The sequence below is a fragment of the Anabas testudineus genome, chromosome 1, assembly GCF_900324465.2.
Source record: "Anabas testudineus chromosome 1, fAnaTes1.2, whole genome shotgun sequence".
NCBI lineage: Eukaryota > Metazoa > Chordata > Actinopteri > Anabantiformes > Anabantidae > Anabas > Anabas testudineus.
The window spans coordinates 2,295,933-2,318,905 of NC_046610.1; the positions used below are offsets into that span (position 1 = coordinate 2,295,933).

The following is a 22,973-nucleotide window of genomic DNA, read 5'->3' on the forward strand; positions in this document are numbered from 1 at the left end:
CTTAGACATCGAACCATGTTCTTCAGGATAAAATAATCGTATTAATTCTCATCCAGCTAGTTTGTTTTTTTTAAAGATTGATGTGTTAATCAGAAAGTTAACTAATGTTTTAAAGAAAGGCAACAAGCATGAAGAATTGGAGCCATGACCCTGTTCATGTGTTAGGAACAATCCCAGCTTGCTCTTTCCTCATAGATTCATATACAAACATCTGATATTATGCATCTTCCCACATTTAGATAACTGTACCACTGTAACTCTGTTCAGACCACAAGTGATGTTAGTGATGTTTAAATAATTAGACTTAATTTCATGAAGTGGATTCTGCAAATAACCATTTAACTGACTGTGTTATGGTGTCAAACTTGCCTCAGGTTTAAAGTCAGGCAGTGAAAGTTTGATAAGATCATAAAGATTATCCGACACACCCCCTAAAAATCTAAAATTACTAATATGAGTTAATTCTTTACAAATCAGTCACTTCATGTATGTTGTTCATCCTAAAATGGCTCGCTTGTGATCCAGACAAATTACAAACCCGGTTCAAAGATCCAAACAAACCACTGTATGTTTCACTGTGGACCAGCAGAAAAATTAAGAAAGACACGTTTTAGACAGTTACAGCTGAGAAATGTTGTGTAGCGACAGATACTGTATCATCAAGTGTTACTTTATTGTACTGCATATTTATGTTTGCCCTGGCATCACTAAATTAAAAGCTGTCCTGTGACACTGTGACAGCTTTTCCTCCTTTTTTTTTTTTTTTCAAAGTCAGAAGCACAAAGACATCCCACATCTTGAACTAAAAATCATTAAAAAAAAAGACAATAAAACATTAAACGCTGCCTTTTTACAGAATTGAATCAACATCCCTCTGTGACCAACTTTATTCTTTGTAGGAATAATTCAGCTGTTTATAATCCGACATGATCGCTTCCTGATTTATACGTGAGATTACAACTCTGCTTCCAGCCATGCACACTCTCACCTCACTCATCAAAATCAACGTGTACTAATTTCACATAATTTGTTTTTTATAATCCTTTGTCACTTTAATGAACATCAACGGTAGTTTTAAACAAGAAAAAAAAAAAAGAAAAGGAAAGGGGACGAGGGGAAGAGTCTCGACAACAGGTTGGTCAAATCAAACTAAATTCTATGGAGATAAAACTCGTTCAACAAGTCTGCATAATCTGTCACGTTAGATACATTTGACGTTATGTGGAAGTCACCTATCATCACCACTTCAGTGTTTTAACATGTACTGCAAACCAGTCGACCGACTTTAAGGCTTCCAAGCTCGACAGCGGAGTCAAAGTTGATCTGTCACGTCCACAAAGTTCGGACGGGCCTCGCCGGACTCTCAACCCTACGAAGAGGCGTTTTTTCCTGATGTTACTTCACAATGAAAAGGCCCCAAAAAGTAGTGTTGTGATCTTTTTTTTTTTTTTTTTTAACCTCCCCTCCTTTCCACACAGTAAATAAATTTAAATAAATCACTGCATCTGATGTCTTATATAAAATAGAAAAAAAACAAAACACGCTGATATCTTCATTTCCTTGAGGGTGGAAGATCTAGAGACAGGGCGCTAACTCGCCCTTTGTTGAGGATTCAAACTATACAAACTCTGACTGAACAGAGTTTGAAAGATTTTCGGGGCAGTGACAACACGTAACCATGAATTTTTCCATTTAATTCTTTTAAAGGAACAAAAAAATAAAGAAAAAGAAAAATGCTTGCATTATATAGTTTACAATGTAGTACCATGCTAGCGTCGCTTGCCTCGTCCTAACCATTTATTAGCGATGGAGAATCAGTGCTGTTGGAAACTACAACACACACTACTGCTGTTATTATCCCCATTCTGCCCAGGTGCTTTGTGTGTATGTGTGTGTGGACAAACTGAGAGGGAGGAAATAAAACAAAATGGTAAAATTCTTTTGTTGTTTTACAGAAAACAATAAAGCAGCAAATGCAGAAAAAAAAACAAAATCACACTTCATGCATTAAAAATTGAGCTGCAGCAGGAAACAAACAGTGGTTGAAGGGAGGAAAAAGGAGGCGGATTCACAGTTTTCTCTGTTATGGTGGGGGGGGGGGGGTGCAGCAGGTCAGCAGGGTCAGAACGAGGGGCGTGGGGCACTGTGGCTTCGCTGAGGATCAGATTTCCAACGATAACTAATGACAGGTGGATGTGTCGTCTGCTTGTGGACAGAATGGGGGTAACAACTACATTCCTGGTCTCACTACAACGGATTTTGCTTCGTTAATGTACAAAGAGTCTCTGTGTGTTTCCAACACTTTGTGGAATTCTTGGCTGCGCCTTCTGGTTTCGTACAGGTTCTGGAGAGAAATGAAGCCTGCTGTAAGTACGCTCTGGTCTCCCGCTCCGGTCTGTAGTGAGGAGGGTGGGGGCCAAAGCAGCTATGATGCTGGGAGGTCCGCGCTGGAGGGAGGAGGGTAGTAGGGAGCTGGAGGAGGCGGCTGGGGAGGGGGTGAGGCAGCTCAGACTGGGGGAGCTTTGCGCTGCAGTAGATACCGGTGGATGTCGTCTGCGTCGCGCTTGAGCCAGGCGGCATTGAGGAGGATGTTCTCACAGCACTGCTGCACCGTACGCTCGGCCGCCGGCGCCGGGTGACTCTCAAAGAAGCTCTGCAGCAACGGAGAGAAGGTTTCAGTTTAACTTACATCCTGTTCATACTCACAGTTCCCTCCATTTACAATAATACTTAAATTACTGATAATACTGATTTCTATTTATCTGTAACACACACTTCATTCCTTGTGATGGTGAACACCAAGACGACCAATAAAGTATTTATAAAGTATTCATATAAACAGAAGTTTAAGTATTTTTACTGAAAACTACAGTATGAAACTTTTACCATGTATTTGTATTTAGTAGATTTAGGCTCCATAACTTATTTTGCTGAGCTATTTACATTAAGGTTATTGAGGTTAATGAGCAAGGCGCCCCCTTCTGACCAATCAGAGAAGGTCACTGTACTTGCTGTGCATCTATGAGCAGTTATGAACACAGCAGCAGTTGTTGACGTCCTGGGTCGGCTGATTTCACATCTCATGCTACATTTGGCCTTTTGCAGCTTTAGTGAGATACTGATGACCAACTTCTGACTTTAACTTTAAGAGCTGCAGTGAAAAACTAATAAATAGGAAACATTAACATAGAGGTGGAGAAATGGAGCCTCCTCATATGTGGTGTTGCTGATACTTTTGCTCACATTTTGAAGAGAATAAGAATTTGTTTCCTGTTAAATCTGCATTAAACATGATGAAGAAAATGAATGAGCTGCTGGTTCATCACCGACGTCTTTCTGCCTCCTCGTGGTTAAAATGACATAATGCAGCTGAGACAACAGGAACTCTGATCGTTTCAGTCTTCAGCCACCATTCAAGGTCTGCGAAGAGCTCTCACCTTCACTTCAGCAGCCATTTTATCAATAGCGAATCCATCAACTGTGAGCTGCAAAGACGAGCGAAAAGAAAGAAGTGAGTCGAACACAAAGAGACAAACATCTCTTCTTAAAGCAGTTTCTGAACATCGTTCATAGATATTACAGCCACATTACTTTAAAATATCACTATGACAAATGTGACATATGTCATCAGTCTTCATAAAGGTACAGAAAGATGTTAATATGTTACAACACTAACACACAACCTTAGGAGACGGTGGCTTTTATTTGTGTTTGTTTTATTTTTCACCTTGATGAGCCGTGATATGAGGAAGCCGCCCTGGTAGCGGTTGTAAAGCTCCTCCCAGTTGTCCCTGACAAACTTCCAGGCTGCTTTCCGGCCCTGTTTACTGCTTCCTGCAACACCTCCGATTACTGACACCGTGTCCTGAGGACGAACCTCTTCCTGTTTGGGGCAGAGACACAGAAGAAAGAGAAGTTAACTGCAGTGAAGTGACAGAGGGATTTCCCACCAGACAGTGAGGTGCTGATCAGGACCAGCTGAGTCTGGACTTTCACATTCACCACAGAGTGAAAAGGCTACAGTTCATTCAACGGGAAGGTTTGTACCAACTTGTTAGTGATTTAAAAACAAGATTTCATCATTCTTCAGGCCATGGCTACAAATAGAGCTGAAACTATTTGTCAATAAACCTTTTTTGTCTATAAGAAATGAATCTCGACACTAAAGGGTTGATGGTTTTCTGCTGTAATAAACTGAATTTTTTCTGTGTCTTTTTTAGTTTTGTTATCAACTGGCTGAATAAAAATAGCATCCGTTTCATTTCCTCTGTCACTGTGAAAAAACTAAACCACACTTGCAACATGTGGTAACGTGGTCATGTGTACCGAGAGGGCGAAGTTGAGGACTTTCTGGATGAGGTCGGGGGCTGAGATGGCGCCCAGCACTCGCTCGATACGATTCTTCTCCTCCTGCATGTCTGCCTGTTTGTGGAGCTAAAAGGGCCAGAGACAAAGAAAACAGACATGAGAGAGAGAAAGATATGATTACAGGTATAAACACAGACAGGCTTGTTTTACGATGAGTTTATGAGCTGCCGCAGTCTGTCCGACAGCTGCTGTCTTACCTTCAGCATCGTGTCCAACGTGGTACTGTCTCCATGCTTCAGCACTGTTAAATACACCTGAAACATGAACACAGTTCAACATCCCTATTAAAAAAAATAGTTTCCTACAACTTGATCGTTTTAAACCATTGTAATTTTCTAATCATTTTGTAGTGAGAGTCCTGTGTTTAGCAGAAAAGACAAAACTTGTCAGTGTTGAAATGAACCAATCAGTGCAGGTGCATTAACAAACATCTGTATCTTCTTCCAATTAAGAAACTAAAATCATAAACCAGTTTATACCTTTTTGTATTTTTTGATTAGTAATCTGTTTTTGCAGCCTATGGCTGTTATGGCCAATTTAAAACCCAAGAAGTAATCTTTAAAAAATTAAAACCATAATTAGGTTTTAATAGGACGCTGTTCTTGGTTACTTGACAAAAATTATTTTATGGTAGGTTTCATGCTGGTACAATGGGGAAGTTGCCCAACCAGAGTTGCCACTGCACAGTGGCATGAAAGAAAACGAGGGTGAAGAAACAACATTGGTTTTATAAAGTCTGATATGAATCTATTAAACTGCAGAACATGTTCATTAGAAAACCGATCATTCAAACTTTATTTTCTACTTACTGGGCTCCTGAGGTCTGCAGGCAGGATCTGCTTTCCCTCCACATGCTCTTTGAATCTCCGCCGGGCCTCTTCCAGTGTGGGTTTGTGTCCTGCCTTTCCCAGCTTCCCCAGAACCAGACCTCTCAACAGGGCGTCCAGGTGACCTGTCAAACAAATCAACTGAGCAGTTAATTTCCTTCCCATCCCGTGTGCGTTTTACTGGGATCAGAGACGCACTCACACTTTTCACTGCCTTCATTTTGTTTCATATGATCATAACAACACATGATTTTCAGATGATAACTGAATTAAACATTTTATGGTTCACATTTCTTTGTCACTGTAAGATATTTCTTAAATTTAAAATGTATAAAAAAAACTCCTCACCCTCCCCTGGTTTGCTGTCCCAGCCTAGCTGCAGGCCAATGGGGGTGAAGAGGTCTCGAATAAACTCTTGGATCTCCTCGTGGAACTCAGTGTGGGACAGCAGCGAGGACAGCACTCCCAGGTTGCAGCTGAGGTCGCTCCACACAGTGTAGTTCGGCTCATTGACGAACGCCTCCATCAGCTTCAGCACCTCCACCGTGCTGATCATTCCTGCACGAGACTGAAGCCACGAAACTGGTCAGAAATGCACAAAAGCGCACAGCTCACAAATGTCTGACGCTATAAAGTTACTGAATTACTTTAAAATAAAATCATTGCCCTGAAGAAATAGAGGTGTGAAGGTTTAGAGCTTTAATAAAGCTAGAACAGATCAGCTTGAACACATGCCAGAGTGACAACATCTCCACCGACTATTAGGACTGTATGTTTTTTTGCAAAAGGTTTTTCTCATAATGAATTAGCCTAATAAAATGATTCATTTGAATTAGCAGCCATAAATAACAAAATGTCTTTAAATCCCACTGTGTGATGTTCTTTGTTGTATTTTGAGTAGAACTTCATATGACGCGAGTTTGTGTCACAGCGGTGTTTTTGTTTTTCTGTTCACATTTACAGAAAGGTTTTCCTGCAATGATGAAACTAAAAGTGAAGCAATTAAAGACTTTTTATATTCCACTCGGTGAGCAATAATTCACTCATAAAAATTTGCTTATTTTGCAAGATTCACATAAAACGTTTCAGTTTCACTCTGTTCCAGAGTGATGGGCCCATCAGGGGAAGGAGAGAGGTGGGTGAAGTGATGCACCCATCATGACTAGTGCCTACTGCAAAAGCCTGTGGGGGCAGTGCTATGATCTGGGGTTGCTGCAGTTGGTCAGGTCGAGGTTCAGCAACGTTATGAACTGAAAGAATGAGGTCAGCTGACTACCTGGATATACTGAATGACCAGGTTATTATTCATTGGACTGATGGCACAGACATATTTCAAAATGACAATGTCAGGATTCATCAGGCTCAAATTGTGAAAGGGTGGTTTAGGCAGCAGGACACATCATTTTCAGACATTGACCACCACAGAGTCCAGACCTTAACCCCATTGAGAATCTTTGGGATGTGCTGGAGAAGACTTTAAGCAGTGGCTTGACTCTCCCATCATCAAAACAAGATCTCAGTGAAAAAATAATGCAACTCTGGACGGGACTCAGTACAACTCTGTTGTCATCAGTCACAGTCAGCTACCTATAGCCGGTAACATTAGGAATCTTTTCTGTCAACAGTTTCATTCAACAAGTGGAATGTGTACCTGTTTCACTACCTTCCTGTCTCCACAATTAAGAAGTCACTTTGTTTTTCCAGTCTTCCTGCTCTCTTCTATTCTGCAACATGTATTTATTTACAGTGGTAGGGAGTGGGCTTCCTTTTGAAACTGACTTTTGGAGAGTCTAGATACTTGCAACAGATTATATTATGTCATGAATAAAAACAAGGAAATGACCATAGGCCAGCAGTAAGGCTGTGTGTCCATGTCCATGTTTGTGTCTCACCAGTGAGAAGAGGTCATTCTGCAGGCCAAGTCGGTCCACAGGCTGTAGGCTGAGGTCTCGGATACCTGGTAGCAGACTCTCCAGCATGGACGAGCTGTACTGGATACGATAGAAGCCCACAGTGCCGGGGTTGATCTGTAAACAGCAGGGACACAACTGGGTCAGGATGTGGGAAAAAATGTAGTTTTGCTATTTTTACCTCTCAGTCTGAGAGCGTGAAGGCCCCGGTCCACTTTCCCTTTATATAAAGTCTATGGTTTTGTTTAGTGACACTTCCAGTAAGATTTATTCACACGAGATGCTACATCCTCAAAGGGACCTTGTGCGTTTCTTTGTGAATAATAACAAAGAACATGGAGCCACCTAGGGCTGGAAGTTACAGCTAAAACCGTCTGTGCTCCACCAAAGTTGAGTTTTATTTTACAGCAGTTTTGATGTTACAATAACGTTAAAACAAGTTTAGTGCCTGGAACCTGCTGATGTGGGCCAGATCTCGTTCCCACCACAAACAAACTGCTTCAGTGATCCTTCGAGACCAGACTGAGACCACATCCTTAAAGCATCTCAGTGTGTTTATTTTTGGTCCACATCCTAGTGCAAATTCTATACTCAGACGTGCTATAAACGAGAGCTTGCTTTAACCAGACTAAACCAGGAAAGCTCAAAAACACCCTCCCTGGGGCAATATAGACTAAAAAATGATATCACAATATTTTACAGTATTTGTGCTATAATGATAGTGTGTTGAGAAGTGTTGTGAAGTGTCGATATGACAATAGCATACTATATACAGTACAATACTATTTTTACCATAAGACACATCATCATACACTCTCCAAGCTGAGCAAACAGGATCACTGATCAGAAATAATATTCCAAAAACAAACAGTAAAAAACACTAAACTAAAATAACAGTATAACGAATGGGATATTTCCTTCACAGCAGTGTCTGTCATCCATTTTTTCCTCACATGAATCCATCCTCACTTTGGTTTGGCTCGGCCTTCCACCATGTCCATGTTACGGTGTCATCATTTTAGCTAAACTGTCATTATCGTGTTTTTCACAAATTCTTACCAGGGGGAGGAATCATCTTTGTATATCACAGACGATACAACACAACGCAGCCTACAGTACAATGTGTGTAGATCCTTATGAGCTGTGTAAAGGCCAGTCCATTTGTTTACTTCCTGTGGAGTTTTAATTAAAGGCACCAAAACTGAATTAATTAGCAAGGTACATCCACATGATATTTAACAAGTCCATTCATGTTCTCGCCTCCTCTGTCTAAGCAGTGTGGATGAGTCCGTGCTGACCACTCTGACCTCTGCTGCTCGTCCTCTCAGCTGACAGACAGAAACTCCATGTTTTCACTTTTAATAAAACACTGAACAAACGGCTCCTCTTATGATTCACTGATTCAGCCCCATGCTTTGCAACATAACCCGACACTCTCAACATCACGGGAGCAAGAAACTAGAAACCTCAGTGTCCTGTTTTCAACATTAAACATTTTCCATTCAGGATGGAAACACTGATTTTTGGAGCCACATTATGACAGCATGTCGTTTCCAAATTGCCTGGTCCCAATACAATATAGAATTATAATGGTTTAATAACTTGAAGGACAGAGCACTTGGTAGAAACTCTGCCTTTGCTTTATTACTGCAAACTTCTAACACCACATAGCACATTATTTATACCCTGTTAATCTATTAAGTTCACAAATTTTACATTTCTGTCACATTTTAAGTCAAATTTAAGTATTTAATAATAATTCATGTTGAACGTCTCACCTTGACCCACTGGTCCGGACCGACGCCACTCAGGGTGATGGTTGTCTCGGGTCTGTCCAGCAGAACCTTGAGCTTGCTGCATTTAGGGTCCTCGCTGGTACAAATACTAATAGGGACCATCCAGGTGGGGCAATCTTCACCTGCCAGAAAGATGAGAAACCACAACCCCGACCAGTTTATTTATAGCTGAAAAGAACCCAAGCAGCAAATGTTCACCTGGAACCAGCAAAACCGCTTGTAGAACAGAACAGATTCTGACACACTCACCATTGTGTGGTCCGCTCGCACAGAACTTCTTCTGAGAAATCGTGAGGATGCGGTCGTCACCTTGCTATAAATGAAATCCTGATTAGAATAGGTAAAGTAGTAGTAAATTAATTAAACTTAAATAGGTCAATTTGATGGGCTATAGAAAGATTTATTAAATTATTCCACTGTGTTCAATTACTTGTGAGGGGTTTGGTTGCATTTTAAACGTTCGGACTAGTTGTTTGTCTTTGAAACTGCACTCGTTCTTTTCTTGACTGAAAACCAGATAAAGTGTTTGTCAACCAATCACTGCCGCTAAAAATAACCGAACCTGTTTGTGATATGAGTCATGCCCAGGGGAGTGAAATGTTTAAATATGGGAGACGGGGTGGAGCAGACACAGAAACAGGCCTGGGTGTGTTTAGAGCAGCTGAACTGAATATTCACTGAAGCAGTTTAGTGAACTCGGTAACAAACACTTTTTCACACAGGTACATTTGGTGCTGGATTACTGCTCTGCTTCAGTACAAACATCATGTAAAAACTGTATTTTGTGCTTCCTTAGGTTCCCTTTGTTTTATCTTAGATTTAATTTGAACATCACAAACCATGTAGCCTGTGATATATACAAAAAATACCTCATGAAGCTGCATCAATGAAGCTGCTTTAATGGTTTCAGACATCAAGCAGCCTCTGTGGTGTAAAAAGTTTGTTTAAAACTGGAGCACTGCATGGGTCCAATTTTGCAAGCTCATGCAAAGCTCGGTACTGAATTCTGTAAATTACAGATTTTTGTAACTGAACAAAATGTCAGGCACCAACACAATCTGGTGGCTGAATAAACAGCCTGTAATAACTGTAATTCACCTGTTCCTGATCCACTACAATAATCGGGAAGCCCATTTGCTTGGTCCACGAACCCATCACTGCAGCTATGGGTTTGCCACTGGCCTGTTCCAGACAGTCCCATAGGTCCTCTGTGGAGGAGAGCTGGGAGTCAGAGAAATACAAACCAATTTAATCACCCTGAGATAAATGGTTCCTGCATGTTCTCACCTGTTGATGCATTTTTATGTTGGAACTTCAAAAGATAGGCGTTCATTCCTTTCCTAAAGTCCTATAAAGAAAGAGTTGGGAATAAGTTAGTGAATAAAATATGAACATGAACACAACACAATCTGAGGGTTAAGACAGTTTCCAACCTCGTCTCCTATGTAGTTGTGCAACATGCGGATCACTGAGGCTCCTTTGCTGTAGGAGATGGCGTCAAAGATTTCATCTACCTCTGATGGATGGCCCACATTCACCTGGAGCAGATGTTGGAAAAAGACAGAAATCAGGCGCTAATAGAGTCTGAGGGCAACTTTCCAGGTGTTAACACAACTTATTACAGTGTATATAAAGCCACTAAAGAGCAAGTAAAATAAATAAATGTTGAGGAGTTGTGTGTATGTTGCTCAGAACACTAGTGGTTTGTTTCTTTTTCCACACTCTCCAAATTGTTGTACTGGTTATGTCCAGAATGCGCCCTGACTCTGATTCCTTTTCTCTTTCACATAGACGGCTTTCATGCTAATTTTTTTTTTATTATAATCTTTTGATCTTAATTAATTACCCCTGTGATACTTTCAGAGGAGCCTATAGACTATTTCCTAAATCAACACTCATGTCCATTTTGCTGCCCATCATTACACTACAAATCTCCAGCCTCAGAGAGGAGACTGTATCCTGTTGATCATAACAACAGATCATAACAACAACTACTCGGCACAAATAAAAACATTATTTCCAACAGACTACATGAGCCTGCAGCTTTCAGTTTTGTTAATTCACAGCCCACCTCTATGGGATGGCTGCTGTCCAGTGCGTCCAGGTCCAGAGCGCGGGTGTAGTCGGCTGAGACAAACTGGGTCCAGATGTCGTATTCAGGGAAGCAGTGGTCCACGCATAGGTACTCGATCCAGGAAGCAAACCCCTCATTAAGCCACAGATGGGTCCACCACTCCTGTATAAAATAGCACACACAGAAAATCGATGAAATACATTTGTCCGTTAAGACTTTTACAACAGTTCCCTGAAGAAATACGAACACTGAGTGATGTTTATAATAAAGTTTAAAAAATGGTGTTTTCTGAGGGATAATGGATGGCTTCAGTGACAACATTTGATTAATGAGCCTTTTGAATCTGACAACAATGCGATGAAATCCTAATGCATGGCAGGCAACCCATAAACACAAAAAAGGGAAATGAATTCCCACAAACCATTTAACTTGTAGTAAAGCAGTGTATCCTGACTTTGTTTTGGACTTCATTCCCTTTTTTGAGGACATCCGTGCTCGGCATTATTTTGGAGATTCGGTACACACCCTTCAGATAACACTGTATAGCATTTTGTCAATCAAACATTGATTTAAATGATAAGAGCAGTGAATTCTTTTTATTATCTACGAAACCAACAATAAATTGTCTCTAGTCATTGTAATGTCAATGGTGAACCTGATTTAGCTGATTCATCCGTGCCATAAATCTTTGCTGTTGTCTGAGATCACAGCGCTGCACTGGGTGACATTATTTCCTTATAAACAATGTGAGGGTAGTGTGTGTGTGTGTGTGTGTGTGTGCATTTCTTCCCCTTTACTGTAACAAACTGAACTGAGGAGAAGGAAAAATTATCTATGTTGTTGTGCTTTGGGTTATGCCAAGTTACCATGGTGACCAAGTTCCCGAACCACTGGTGGGCGAGCTCATGTCCAACCACCAGTGCCACCCACTGCCTGGAGGACGAGCAGGAGTTCTTTGGGTCGATGAGCAGTGCCGTTTCCCTGGAAAAGAACAGAAAAGCGAGGTAAAGGCAAAGACAGGAGACAGAAGAAGGTCGACACGTCGTCTGAAGACCAGCGGGTTTCTTTCCATCAAACATTCAGAGTCCACATCTGCTGCTGGGCTGTTTATTAAGAAAACTGCATGCAGATGGCTGCGGATGGTAGATGGCCGGAGCCTGCTGCTGTATGCTATTCACATGCCAACTGGATACCTAACAGGTGGCAGCGCATCGAAGTAACCACAAAGCAATTAAAAAGTCATCAGTGCTGTCAACCCAAAACACTCCAACAAGATGAAAAATGCAGGTTTTATTACTCCGATTTTAAGGAAAACTACTTTTTCCTTTTTTAAACTTTGTAAAGACCATTCGTCACTGTCCTTAAAAACCTTCATTTTCTATGTATATTAACATGTTTACATCCTCCACCGAGCATATGCATAAACACTGTTTTCTATTTGTTGGGGACGTACACACAAACCAATTTCTGCCACAAATCTCTGCATATCGTGTGTGTGTGTATATATCAGTACAAAGTGTGTATATACATATATACACTTTGTACTGATATATACACACACTGTATTTTTTATCATAGTTTTGACTTTAATTACTGTTGAAGAAAAAGTAAATACATTTTTTAGAAGATATTTTGTTGTCTCTTGTCCCTCATTTTTCTGTTCAGCTTTGATCAACTGTTCTTGCAGCAGCTTTGTGATCTCAGTTGATTGCGCAATGAAGTGGCAATCCAGATGCACTAACTTTTGACCTTACTTCAAGATAATGTAATAGCTGATTGGGTTCAACTGTTGTCTCTTTGATTTCATCATTGTCTTACTGCTTCTGGACATTGTCCAGCTTGACCCTGATGAATATGATAAGATAACAACTTATTTGCCCACATGGGGAAATCTCCTGGACAGTAATGAATGTACAAAAGCACAAGATAAGGACACAGATTAATACCAAGTCACCAAGAGTATCAGCTGATCGGCTCAACACAACACCAAACATTATGAGACATTATCACCGTGCTTTCTGGTATTATATGGTGCTTCTCTCCTTCAGAAAACTGTTTTTATCACCAGAGATTTTCATGTCAGATTTAATCAACTGGCCAATTTGGGAGCTCAGTGCCACACTGTACACTATTTTAATTCCTCCCCATGAAGGGAACATACCATCATAACAACAACAAGCAAGCTCACATGTAGGAAGACTCTGACAAACAAACACCATCATGGTAGAAACGTGAGCCTAACTGCTACTGGATGAAGCTGGAGTACAAGCAAACTCCAACTGTAGATTCAAACCTGGGTTCTTCTAACCACTACACCACTGTGCCACCCTGATAAGGACAAGGATCCAGATGAATGACAGTAAACAGTCAAGAGATACAACATGGTGTGAAGAAAATTAGCTACTTAAAATCTAATTTAACTACTCTCATACTGTCATTTATATACAGTAGTTACTTCAAAAATATTGTAAAATACTATGATTTTGTTTTAATTCTACGCCTCCGAAACAGCAAGTATCCCAAATAAAATACATCCCACGGTGCATCAGTGTTTATACAGCTGACTGATGGTGACCTGTGCAAAAGACTGATTATATATAGTCACTGGCCCCCACAGAGCTGGGATTGAACACCATCTGCCATGTGTTCCTCCCATTTAACACAAGGTGGTTGGCATCACACCAGTACACACTGATACCATAACTGGGTAGGTCAGTATTGGATGATTAACCATGATAAAAACAAGATAAAATATTTAAAAAAATCATAATATATGATTACGCATACGCTGATGCCCTACAGACATAAAAACATTTTAAAATCAGTAGTTAGAAAGGACAAATACATTTACCTGTAGGTTACAAGGCCCCAGTTCTCCATGGCACCTAAATGGAAGGAACAAGCATGTGTTTTACTCTCCTGGTAAACATGAGTGGAGACGTGTTAAATTACTGAGGGTAGGATTGAAAAGTACTCACCAGCAGCAAAATCAGCAATAGCTATGAGATCAATTTTAGGCAACGGATAAGGAACACTGAAGTAGTCTTTGTAGAAAGGTAAGGTCTTAGTTGCAACCTGCAGAAAAGAAATATAACAGAAAAAAACATAAAACAGTATTTAAGTGATTTAATGTTGTAACAATGCAGTGAGCCAAGTTCTGCTTTTATAATCAGTAAAAAGAGAGAGACAGTAAAAGAGATTCAACGGCTCAGACAGATCACCACATGAATGCTGGATGTGATTGAATACGTCTTGATTTAAGATGCAAGAAAAAAAAACTTCATTAATCCCTGAGGTAAATTTATTTTTTGCTCTCTGCACAAAAAGAAAGAAGGGAAACGAACCACACCAGCACAAAAACAAAAAAACTTCCTTCAATAAAAAAAAAAAAAAAAAAAATCTAAGTATAAATAACACACGACGTACAACAACTACTACTATTACTACGTCTACTACTACCCCAGTCAAGTTGTTGTTGCAGAGGTGAAGGTTTTTAGTTAATCCACTCCTGTGGTCGGTGAGTTAAACTGTGGTTTCCTTTTTGACAGTGTTTCAACAACATGCTCACCTCCAGTGCAAATTTCCCTTGTTCTGCTTTCCCGACGGGGGTGTAGACGCGTACCGTTACACCATCTGATGACTGGCTCTCCACATAGTCGTATTCACCGATGACAAAAGCTACAAGGTATGTGGACATGATGGGTGTGGTGGCAAACTTGACTTCCACAAGGTTTTCATCCTCTGGATATGGCTTTTGATCAATGACATTCTGCAGAGAGGAAATGGAGACATCATAAGACACCATCCCCTTTTACAGTAGCTGTGTCTGTGGGCTAACACTAAGTCTGATGCCTCACCAGCAGCTGCTAGAGGCTAAAATATTCATGACCAAGTGTGATGTCTGGCAGAACAAACAAACCGATGATGCTTTTGCTTTAATGGGGCTGAAAAGGAGTCATTAAAATCCAAATGATAAACCTCTTCAGTTTGTTTCCATTAGCTTTTAAAATTTTGTACAAACAGAAACTTTGGCCCAATGATCGTGTTAGAATCAGAAGAAGGTGGTCAGCTTTTGGTGGCACGGCCCAACGAGTCATACGTTTTAATGCTCCAACTGAAATGTTCCATTTATAATAGACAGTGAATCTGTGACCACAATCATTTACAATCAAACTTAGTTAAAGATCCCCTTAGTTTATCCATGTTCAGGGAGGCAGTACCTGTGTAAAATGAACAAAATGAACACTGGAGTGTAGAGGTGTCTTAAAGAGACAGCTTTACACCATAGCAGGGTGTCTTCAAAAGGCTGCACACAGAAAGTCTCAGATCACAGATCATTACATGGAGCAGTGGCTCCTCATATATTTAGAGATTAACTACACCCTAAATAATTATTTTTGTACTGTACACATAATTACATAGGTTTGTCAACGATTCTTCTAACAAAAACTCCTTTTTGTGAACATTTATCAGCTGAATCCTTTGGTTGCTCCCCAACTGTAACGACATACACAGGACCATAATATATGTTGTGACGATTATAATGAGATGTTGATGAGATGAATTAATAGCAAGTTAGGACAATGCCCTCTAAAATATGTCTAGGTTGCTGTGGTAAATTGAAGAGAACAGACAACAGCATTTAGAAGTCTAAATAATTCAGTTCCACAGCTTATCTGTATTCAGGCGGATTGTCCTGTTAAAAGTAGCTACGACATATCCACTGATCTGCTCTAACCTGGCTGCTTGAGTGCACACTGACTAGTAGAAACTGCACATGTAATATCTATCTATTACCGAGACCATCTTGGACCACCAGCTGCAGCTCTGCAGGTCACATGTGGCCCGGGGGCTGCACAGTGACTAACTGGGCTCTGGTGTGTATTTGTGGCAGCAGGACGGTGAATGTGGGACTGAGTCAAAATAAACTGCTGGTGTGTGCGTGTTCATGGTAATGAATGAACATGTTCATTCAGTGCAACAGTGGGCCTCACTGGTGTGTTTTAATAGTTTTGGAACAACAATGGGGCCCTGTGGAACAGAGGAAAGAGATACACACTCACAGTACTTGTTAGTAGGAAACATCTATTGTTGCATTTGGTCTTTTCATGGGATTTGTTGACAACAACACAAAAGCCGTTTGACAATCTGGCCAGTGGTTGTTGAGATATCCTGTTTGTGTACAAAAGTTGGATGGACTAACTCGCACATTAAAAAGCTGAGTTAAAAAGCTGCAGAAGTGCGAACTAGGAAAAACATGCTGTTATGGATGTTGGCTGCTGCTCATGTGTGACTCAGTGAGGAGGAACCCAAATGTAGCACTGCTACAATTAGTGACATTTCCTGTATGAAATGTTCACTCAAAGGCAGCATGACGTGAACACTTTCTATGGCCACCTGAATGTGTAAAACCTCATGTTACCACAAAGTATCCACAAAGCAGCATGTGTACTCAACCTAATGCAGTATTGTCTGTCAGTGGACTTTAAAAGGTCACAGTATACTTGCTGAGGCAATGAAATTTAACAGGTATGTGCACACAAAAGGTAAAAAACTGGACCAGCATCAGTCTTAACAGGGCCCTCAGTCTTTTTGTGATGATCTGCACTTTGTCTTTTACAATTACACCATTTGTTATCTATGGTTATTCGGTGATTTGTCTCCTATACTGAGGTGCTGTCCCATTTTGAATAAACATTAAAATACACTGATATCAACACGTGACAGACTGCATTTATGTCATTCATATTAGGTCAGTTGGCAGAAAGAGCCATAGCTTTATCCTCACTGCCCAGATAAACTAAATTAGCCTGGAGGGGTGGTGTTAGAAATAATCCAAACCAGATGATGTTTCTGCTACAATTTAGACACTTCCACTCAAAGCTGCTGAAGACAGAGTGTGCACGATAAACAAGACATTTAGAGGACTTCTCCTTCTGATGACCGACCTCGGTGTAGACGTACAGTGGTTACACTGCACGTGTAGTTAAACACAACATTAGCCAGAGGCAGAACGTGCAGCGACTGTCGCCCAGTCGCTCTGTTATGTAAGCCCAGAGAAAAGAGAGGGAGGAGAAAGGAGGGGGAAAACACATCCACATAAAAGAAACTTGGAAGGAGAAAGTGACTGAGCCAGTCTGGGGTCTGGACTTTCTCAGAGGGAGCAGTGAACATATGACACGTACCATGTTTGACAAGGCTACTCGGTCCTTGGGAACTATCAGGGTGATGTCAAAGGTGGCTTTGATAGCTGGCTCATCCCAACACGGGAAAGCTCTGCGAGCATCTGTAGCCTGGAGTAGAGAGAAAGGACACAAAGTGAGACCCAGTGCGGTGAGTCCAGATAAGTCCAGACTGTGTGCTTAGATCCAGCTGAGCAGGACTGCAGTTCACACCCAGCACTTAAATGTGCCTCCACTAGTCATGAGCACATTTCACCTGCCCGCTCTTGTTTGATTTTATCTGCCAGGCTCTGAAGGCAAAACACACAAAGCACTGAGACACACAGGAACAGAGGACTGTAGAAAGCAGCTGTTTACACACTGGATATAATCTGGAAAAATATATAACATAAAGGAAGAAAGGGGCAAAAATAAAAAAAGGAATAAGAATAAATCAGAGGAAAAACAAGGAGCTGGGGCTGTAGTCTGATTTTATGCTTATTATAAAACCTACTTTTGGTTCTGCTGTGTGATTAAGGACACAATTGCTTTCACATTAATAGATTTAAGGTGCTCAAATTATTTAAGAGACTGACAGACTGAAATGTACCCCAACCCAAACAAAATTCCTTTGATTTTCACCTTCATTTTCCTTTTCAGAGTCAAGCAGACAGACTGTCGTTTTGATTGTGAGCAGTCCCAGGCAGCACTACAGCCGAGGATTTTTATCTCAGCTGGGTTACACGCCCTGTGAGCTGGTCGTCAAAGCTCACGTACTGGGTAGACGTCAAATTTAGTTGTGGCATCTGTAGAATTTCCTTTAAATAAACAGCCAATGATTTGTATCTACTAAGCAGCCTTAGAACGCAGCCGCAGACTATTTTTCCAAGCTACAGTTATAGGCTCACTCAACAAAGGTGTCGTGTCGAGTGACTGGTCAATGTAAGTCGTTACAGCTTCCAGCAGCGTTTGTGTTACGTTGTCTGAGCTTCAGTGCAATGAAGGCTTATTCTTGGAACATACACATCGCGTGCAGCAAGTGTGTGTAGTAAAACTAATAAGGTCAGCTAATTAATGAGTCAGGAGGTTACTCTGAAAAAAAAATCCAATGTTTACTTCCTTCCTGAAGTTATACCAGTAGTTACTCAGTAACATACCCATTACTTTCATACTGTCAAGGGCAAATAGAACTTCATAATAAAAGAATAAAAGAATAGAGAACTTCTTACTAAATAATCTCAATAAACAACCATTTCTCCTTTTTTCATTTGTGGTGGAGCAAACATCAACCTGACTGACTGTGGAAATGACAAACTAACCACTCTTATTCTCATTTTTACAGCTGTCAGTGATGCTGTCTTAAACACAATCCAACACTTTAAAAAAGTCCAACTTAAAATTGCATTTTCATCTGTTAGACCTATCTGATAAATGTACATTAATATTTTAACTGCTTGTCTTCTGTTGGGGCAAAAAGACAGACATATCTGCAAAAACACAGCTACTACAGTAACAAGTAAATGTACTGACACTACTGTTGCTTGTCCAAGGACACATCAACATGCAGCCAGGAGGAACAGGTGGCTACACTATCAAAGTCAAGGTGAAGCAGGAGTTCACGGTTGCTGTCTGTTCTGACTGAATTAGCTTCTTAACTATTGCAGCAGCAGCAGCGACACTTTTTGCTACACGTCTGATGGTGCCGACTGGAGCACTACAAAAAAGGATGTGGCAGCTTTAGATGGTCACATGAGTAGGTCAGTAATGTGTAACGTGTCCTGACAGCTCACAACCACGTACAAAAAACAAGTTAGAGCTGATGTTACAGATGCTGATGATAAGCTTCAAAACCTTCTGATGGTTGTTTTTGAGCAAACTTAATTCAGTGAGTTTAATGAAAAACCTGCAGAAAACAGATTAGTGTGGTTGCAGGCCACTGGTAGCAGATGAGTACCTGGCAACTAAACACTTGGTTCTGGGCCATAAGGAAACTATAACAATCAACAGAAACCTCTTACTCCCTCGTGGAAGTGGCAGAGGATTGTTTTATGGCAGTAAACACAGCAGCTATGACAGCAGCTTACCTGTTAGCTGTTTACAGCCTTTTAAAGAAGATAAAAGGAAAAAACATCTACCAAAAGAGATTACAGTGGAAATAAGCAGTCCATCATACCCATCATACATTTCAAAAATACATTAATAGGTGTGAGACGACGGCCTGATGTTGGTAAATAGGGGCGAGATCATGTCTAAACCTATACGTGCATGTGACTACCTGGAGATCCTCTGTCTCAACCTGTGAAGGTTTAGCAGAGTTAAATCCTGCCGGGGTTCAGTTTCTGATGAAAGCCCCCATTCAGGGTCCAGATTAGTCTGACCTGGTTTAGCTTTCTCAGAAACACATGTAAACACACACACACACACACACACACACAGAGCAGCATTTTTAAAACATGCTAACAAAAGTCACATGACTTTCACACCCTAAGTTGCAACACAGGCAAAACACAGGTTAAGCAATACACAACTCAACTTTTCCAGAAGAAAACATCCCAGTTCCCTCTGAGGCCATCAACTAACCTCAAACTGTGTGACAGCAGCGTAGCGGACCTCTCCAGCAGGGGTTGTATATTTACTTCTATAGAATCCTTTCATTTTGTCGTTCAGCTCCCCAACAAAGTCGATCTTCAACGTGCCGGAGCCTGGGGAGGCGTGCACAGAGAGAGTTGCACTGTTCTTTCAGCAAAAGGGGGGAAAATCAACAGCAGTGATGATAAGATTTCTCGAAAGCAGGGACAACCAACAGCAGAGCTAAGTGAAGTCCCTTCTTACCTTTTTGTAAAGCACTAGGAAATGACAGGGTGACTTTCTCGTCCTCATTTTGATAGTTGAATCCTGTAGCGTTGATTTCTAAAAAGGATAAAAAGGATAAAAGGGAAGGAAAAAGCAGGTTGAGTGCCAGAGCACTCAAACAATGATCCATTAAGGACTTAAATCGTGTTATCCAAAATAGAGATCAGATAGAATAAGACAGTAACAAATTATATTTCCATTTACATTTAATGTCATTAATACAGAAAGACACAGAGAGAAAGGCTGACAAAGTCTAACCCTCACCTTCACTTCCCTGTGGTACAAAGGAAGCTGTGATGATGTCAATGTCAGCACAGTTCATCACAATCTGATTTGTGGATTGTGTAACCTGCAAATATTGACATAAAACAACATAAATTATACTGCAATAATCTCAGCTGTGCCACAGTTTCATATACCAATGTGTCTGGGAAAAGATTAAGTTTAGGTAATGCGAATATTAAACTATCACCCACACTTGTAATTGAGGACGTAAAGGAGCTGGAGGTTTGTATGTGTGTTGTTGCTGATACATGCTGCAAACCTACAGAGGCCGAAGCCAAAGCTGCTCATAGAGAAAGAACCAGCAACAGTAAGAAAAACTGAAAGTGATGGAAAACAAAGAAAGGAAGAAAACAGTGCATGTGAATGCCCAACTTATTCAAGCCAAAACACAGCGGCACTGGATGCCATGCAGAGAGGGCAGTAATAGTGACATTCACAGTTTGTGACACTGATGGTTCGACACTGCTGCTAGTTGAGACAGTAATTATAAAACATGCCCAGCAAATGGCAAAGTGCCAAGTTGCTCGGGTTTCTCCTGGTGTACTGTATTTTAGCACAACTTTGTTGAAACTGCATGTAAACAGTGTATTACTAAACCTACCCAGGGGGACTTCAAAGTTCTAGGAGTCACCTTAAAACCCGCAAACATTTAAATGATTAACAGTGTCTCTGAATGTATTAAAAATATGTTTGGGGTTCTATCAATACAGTTTGTGTGAATGTTTGATGTTTTCAGCACCGTTTCTTTTTAGAGAAATGCAAAACATCGGCTTTTCAAATTAGACGATTTACACCTTCCCTTGGTTTTATTTCTGTATAAAGTGTCTGTTTTTGTCAAATAAAACATTATTATTTCAGCCTTATATTTCAAAATGTACTCATGTTCCAAGCAGTTTCTGTCAGCGTATTATTCTATTATTTGTTCTTGATAGTGAAGCAGTTTATATCATAATATGGGAAGGTGTCACATAAACAAAGCAAAGCTAACATTTGCGAATTTACAATAATATGTTTTTTCTTCACTGCTGTGATAATGTGTTTACAACCAGGCAAAGGTGTTAGGACACTCAGCTGACAGGTTTCTGTGTGTACACAGTCGTGCAATTTGCACATTGTTATCATAAATGCTATTTCTGACATAAATGTGAAGCGAGCTGCTGTTACTGTTTAATATATGTTGTTTTCACTAAGTAGGAAACTGATCCACTAGATCCTGCATACTCAATATGAAAACTTGAGTCTGGACTGTTATACAATTTTAACCAGACACTTAACAAAACTGTAATCAAACCTGATCCAAACTCCTTTAAACTGACACATTGCTCTGGCTTCACCTGCCGGATTTTACATTGGAAGATGAGTTTAGCAAACTTGTTATTAGAGGAAGGAGAAAAACTATGCACGCAAAAAAAGTGATAGTAATAGTACAAAATAAGTAGATTTAAAAACATTATTACTAATAGTGATTGTGAAAAAACGATAATACGTGTTTAAGTGAGTATCGCTGCACTAAAACCACCAGCCAACTTAAAGCTAACTAGCACTGACAATGTGGAGTTTACATTCCTCGAATGTAACCAAAAGCCCGTTTAAAGTATAGTTTAACTTTAACTAGAGCTGAGTCGATAATGACATACCATGTAAATAGACCCTCTACCTGTCATTTTACGACCAGAGCAGTTTTAACGTGTTTTTATATAAAACACTTAACTTAAATGAATGAGTGAGGCAGGGAGGGAGGGGGCGACATGTTGTTACCATGATTTAGCAAACATTACGGAACGTTAAATACACGTTACTACATGTGATCAGTGACTTACAACTAACCAATTAATAGTGTGTAATAGTAATGCATCGGTGTTGCAAAAGATTAGTGTTCAGGCAACTATCACACTGCTCTTAAAAACACATTGAGCTCACTGCCAAGCGCTGTTAGCGGGCTAATGAGACAGTTGGCTAAGCTAACATGAGACTGCAAGTCTGCTACGGGACTGTTGTGCTAGCCAGCTTCAGTTAGCTTGAGGATAACGACACAAACATCCAGTGGTTATTTATTCACTCAAGGGTCTCCAGTGTCAGTGTGAGCCCAACAGAATCTGATCGCTAGTTAGCACCCACCAGCTAACAGCAGCTAAGCTAACTAATGCTACAAGACTAGCGGCTAACAATTTTCCGTTATCAGTCGAATACAGCACATTAGCTGGAACATTAGCTCGGTATATTACATAACAAGATCCTCGCCATGCATATACAAATGTATCCGTGCACTTAACCAGCTGTTCTGGGTACAACATACCTCTATCAGTGCCTCCAACTTGCCCTCGAAAGTGAAGTCGATCAGATCGGGCTTCAGACATAACCCATAGTTGACGGGGTAAACGTCAGTTGGTAACCGTACGAAGGGCCTCCTTTCGGGCATGGTTCTTGTGTTGTGACCGGCTGCGCTAACGAAGAAGGTGGTGTGTGCAACGCTACGTATCGCTCTTAGTTTTATTAATGCAGAGCTGACCAAAATGGGCCTCGACAGTGATGGTGGACAGCAGGTAGTGACTCTGTGTACGAATGACAGCGGAACCTTGCGGCCCAAGAACAGCAACATCCACCGGATCCCTCTCAGCACCGCCAGCTACTCTCCGCTCCCCGCACCGCGAGCAGCCCTAGTTAACCAGCGTCCGCCGGTGACGTCGTCACGTATCCGC

The 22,973-nt window shown here is 40.8% G+C and overlaps 1 protein-coding gene across 3 annotated transcripts; it reads right to left on the reverse strand.

Moving 5' to 3' along the window:
• Nucleotides 1-649: 649 nt before the first annotated feature.
• On the reverse strand, nucleotides 650-22,904 carry npepps (aminopeptidase puromycin sensitive). Of its 3 annotated transcripts, none has more exons than XM_026358755.1 (23): nucleotides 22,571-22,904; nucleotides 20,254-20,338; nucleotides 19,969-20,046; nucleotides 19,717-19,838; nucleotides 17,161-17,268; nucleotides 14,544-14,744; nucleotides 13,954-14,050; nucleotides 13,827-13,860; nucleotides 11,842-11,956; nucleotides 10,973-11,137; nucleotides 10,335-10,439; nucleotides 10,189-10,249; nucleotides 10,000-10,109; nucleotides 9,151-9,214; nucleotides 8,884-9,023; nucleotides 7,088-7,222; nucleotides 5,544-5,763; nucleotides 5,178-5,320; nucleotides 4,566-4,622; nucleotides 4,327-4,434; nucleotides 3,728-3,883; nucleotides 3,438-3,485; nucleotides 650-2,653 (listed from the first exon to the last, which is right to left on the reverse strand). In XM_026358755.1, exons 1-23 carry the CDS (start codon nucleotides 22,871-22,873, stop codon nucleotides 2,507-2,509), a joined length of 2,802 nt encoding a protein of 933 aa, XP_026214540.1. In that variant the 5' UTR covers nucleotides 22,874-22,904; the 3' UTR covers nucleotides 650-2,506. The 3 variants fall into 3 exon arrangements, with proteins under 3 accessions (XP_026214540.1, XP_026214541.1, XP_026214542.1); XM_026358756.1 differs by having other exon boundaries at nucleotides 19,717-19,872; nucleotides 22,571-22,627; XM_026358757.1 differs by lacking the exons at nucleotides 20,254-20,338; nucleotides 22,571-22,904 and having other exon boundaries at nucleotides 19,717-19,867.
• Nucleotides 22,905-22,973: the final 69 nt, after the last annotated feature.

Excerpts from the sequence above, each read along its gene's own strand:
- npepps (XM_026358755.1), bottom strand. The coding sequence starts at position 22,873 with ATGTTGCTGTTCTTGGGCCGCAAGGTTCCGCTGTCATTCGTACACAGA. Across the intron at positions 19,839-19,968 it reads TCCTAGTGCTTTACAAAAAG|GCTCCGGCACGTTGAAGATC; the intron begins GTAAGAAGGGAC and ends ACGCCTCCCCAG. Across the intron at positions 2,654-3,437 it reads AAATGGCTGCTGAAGTGAAG|AGCTTCTTTGAGAGTCACCC; the intron begins GTGAGAGCTCTT and ends CCGTTGCTGCAG.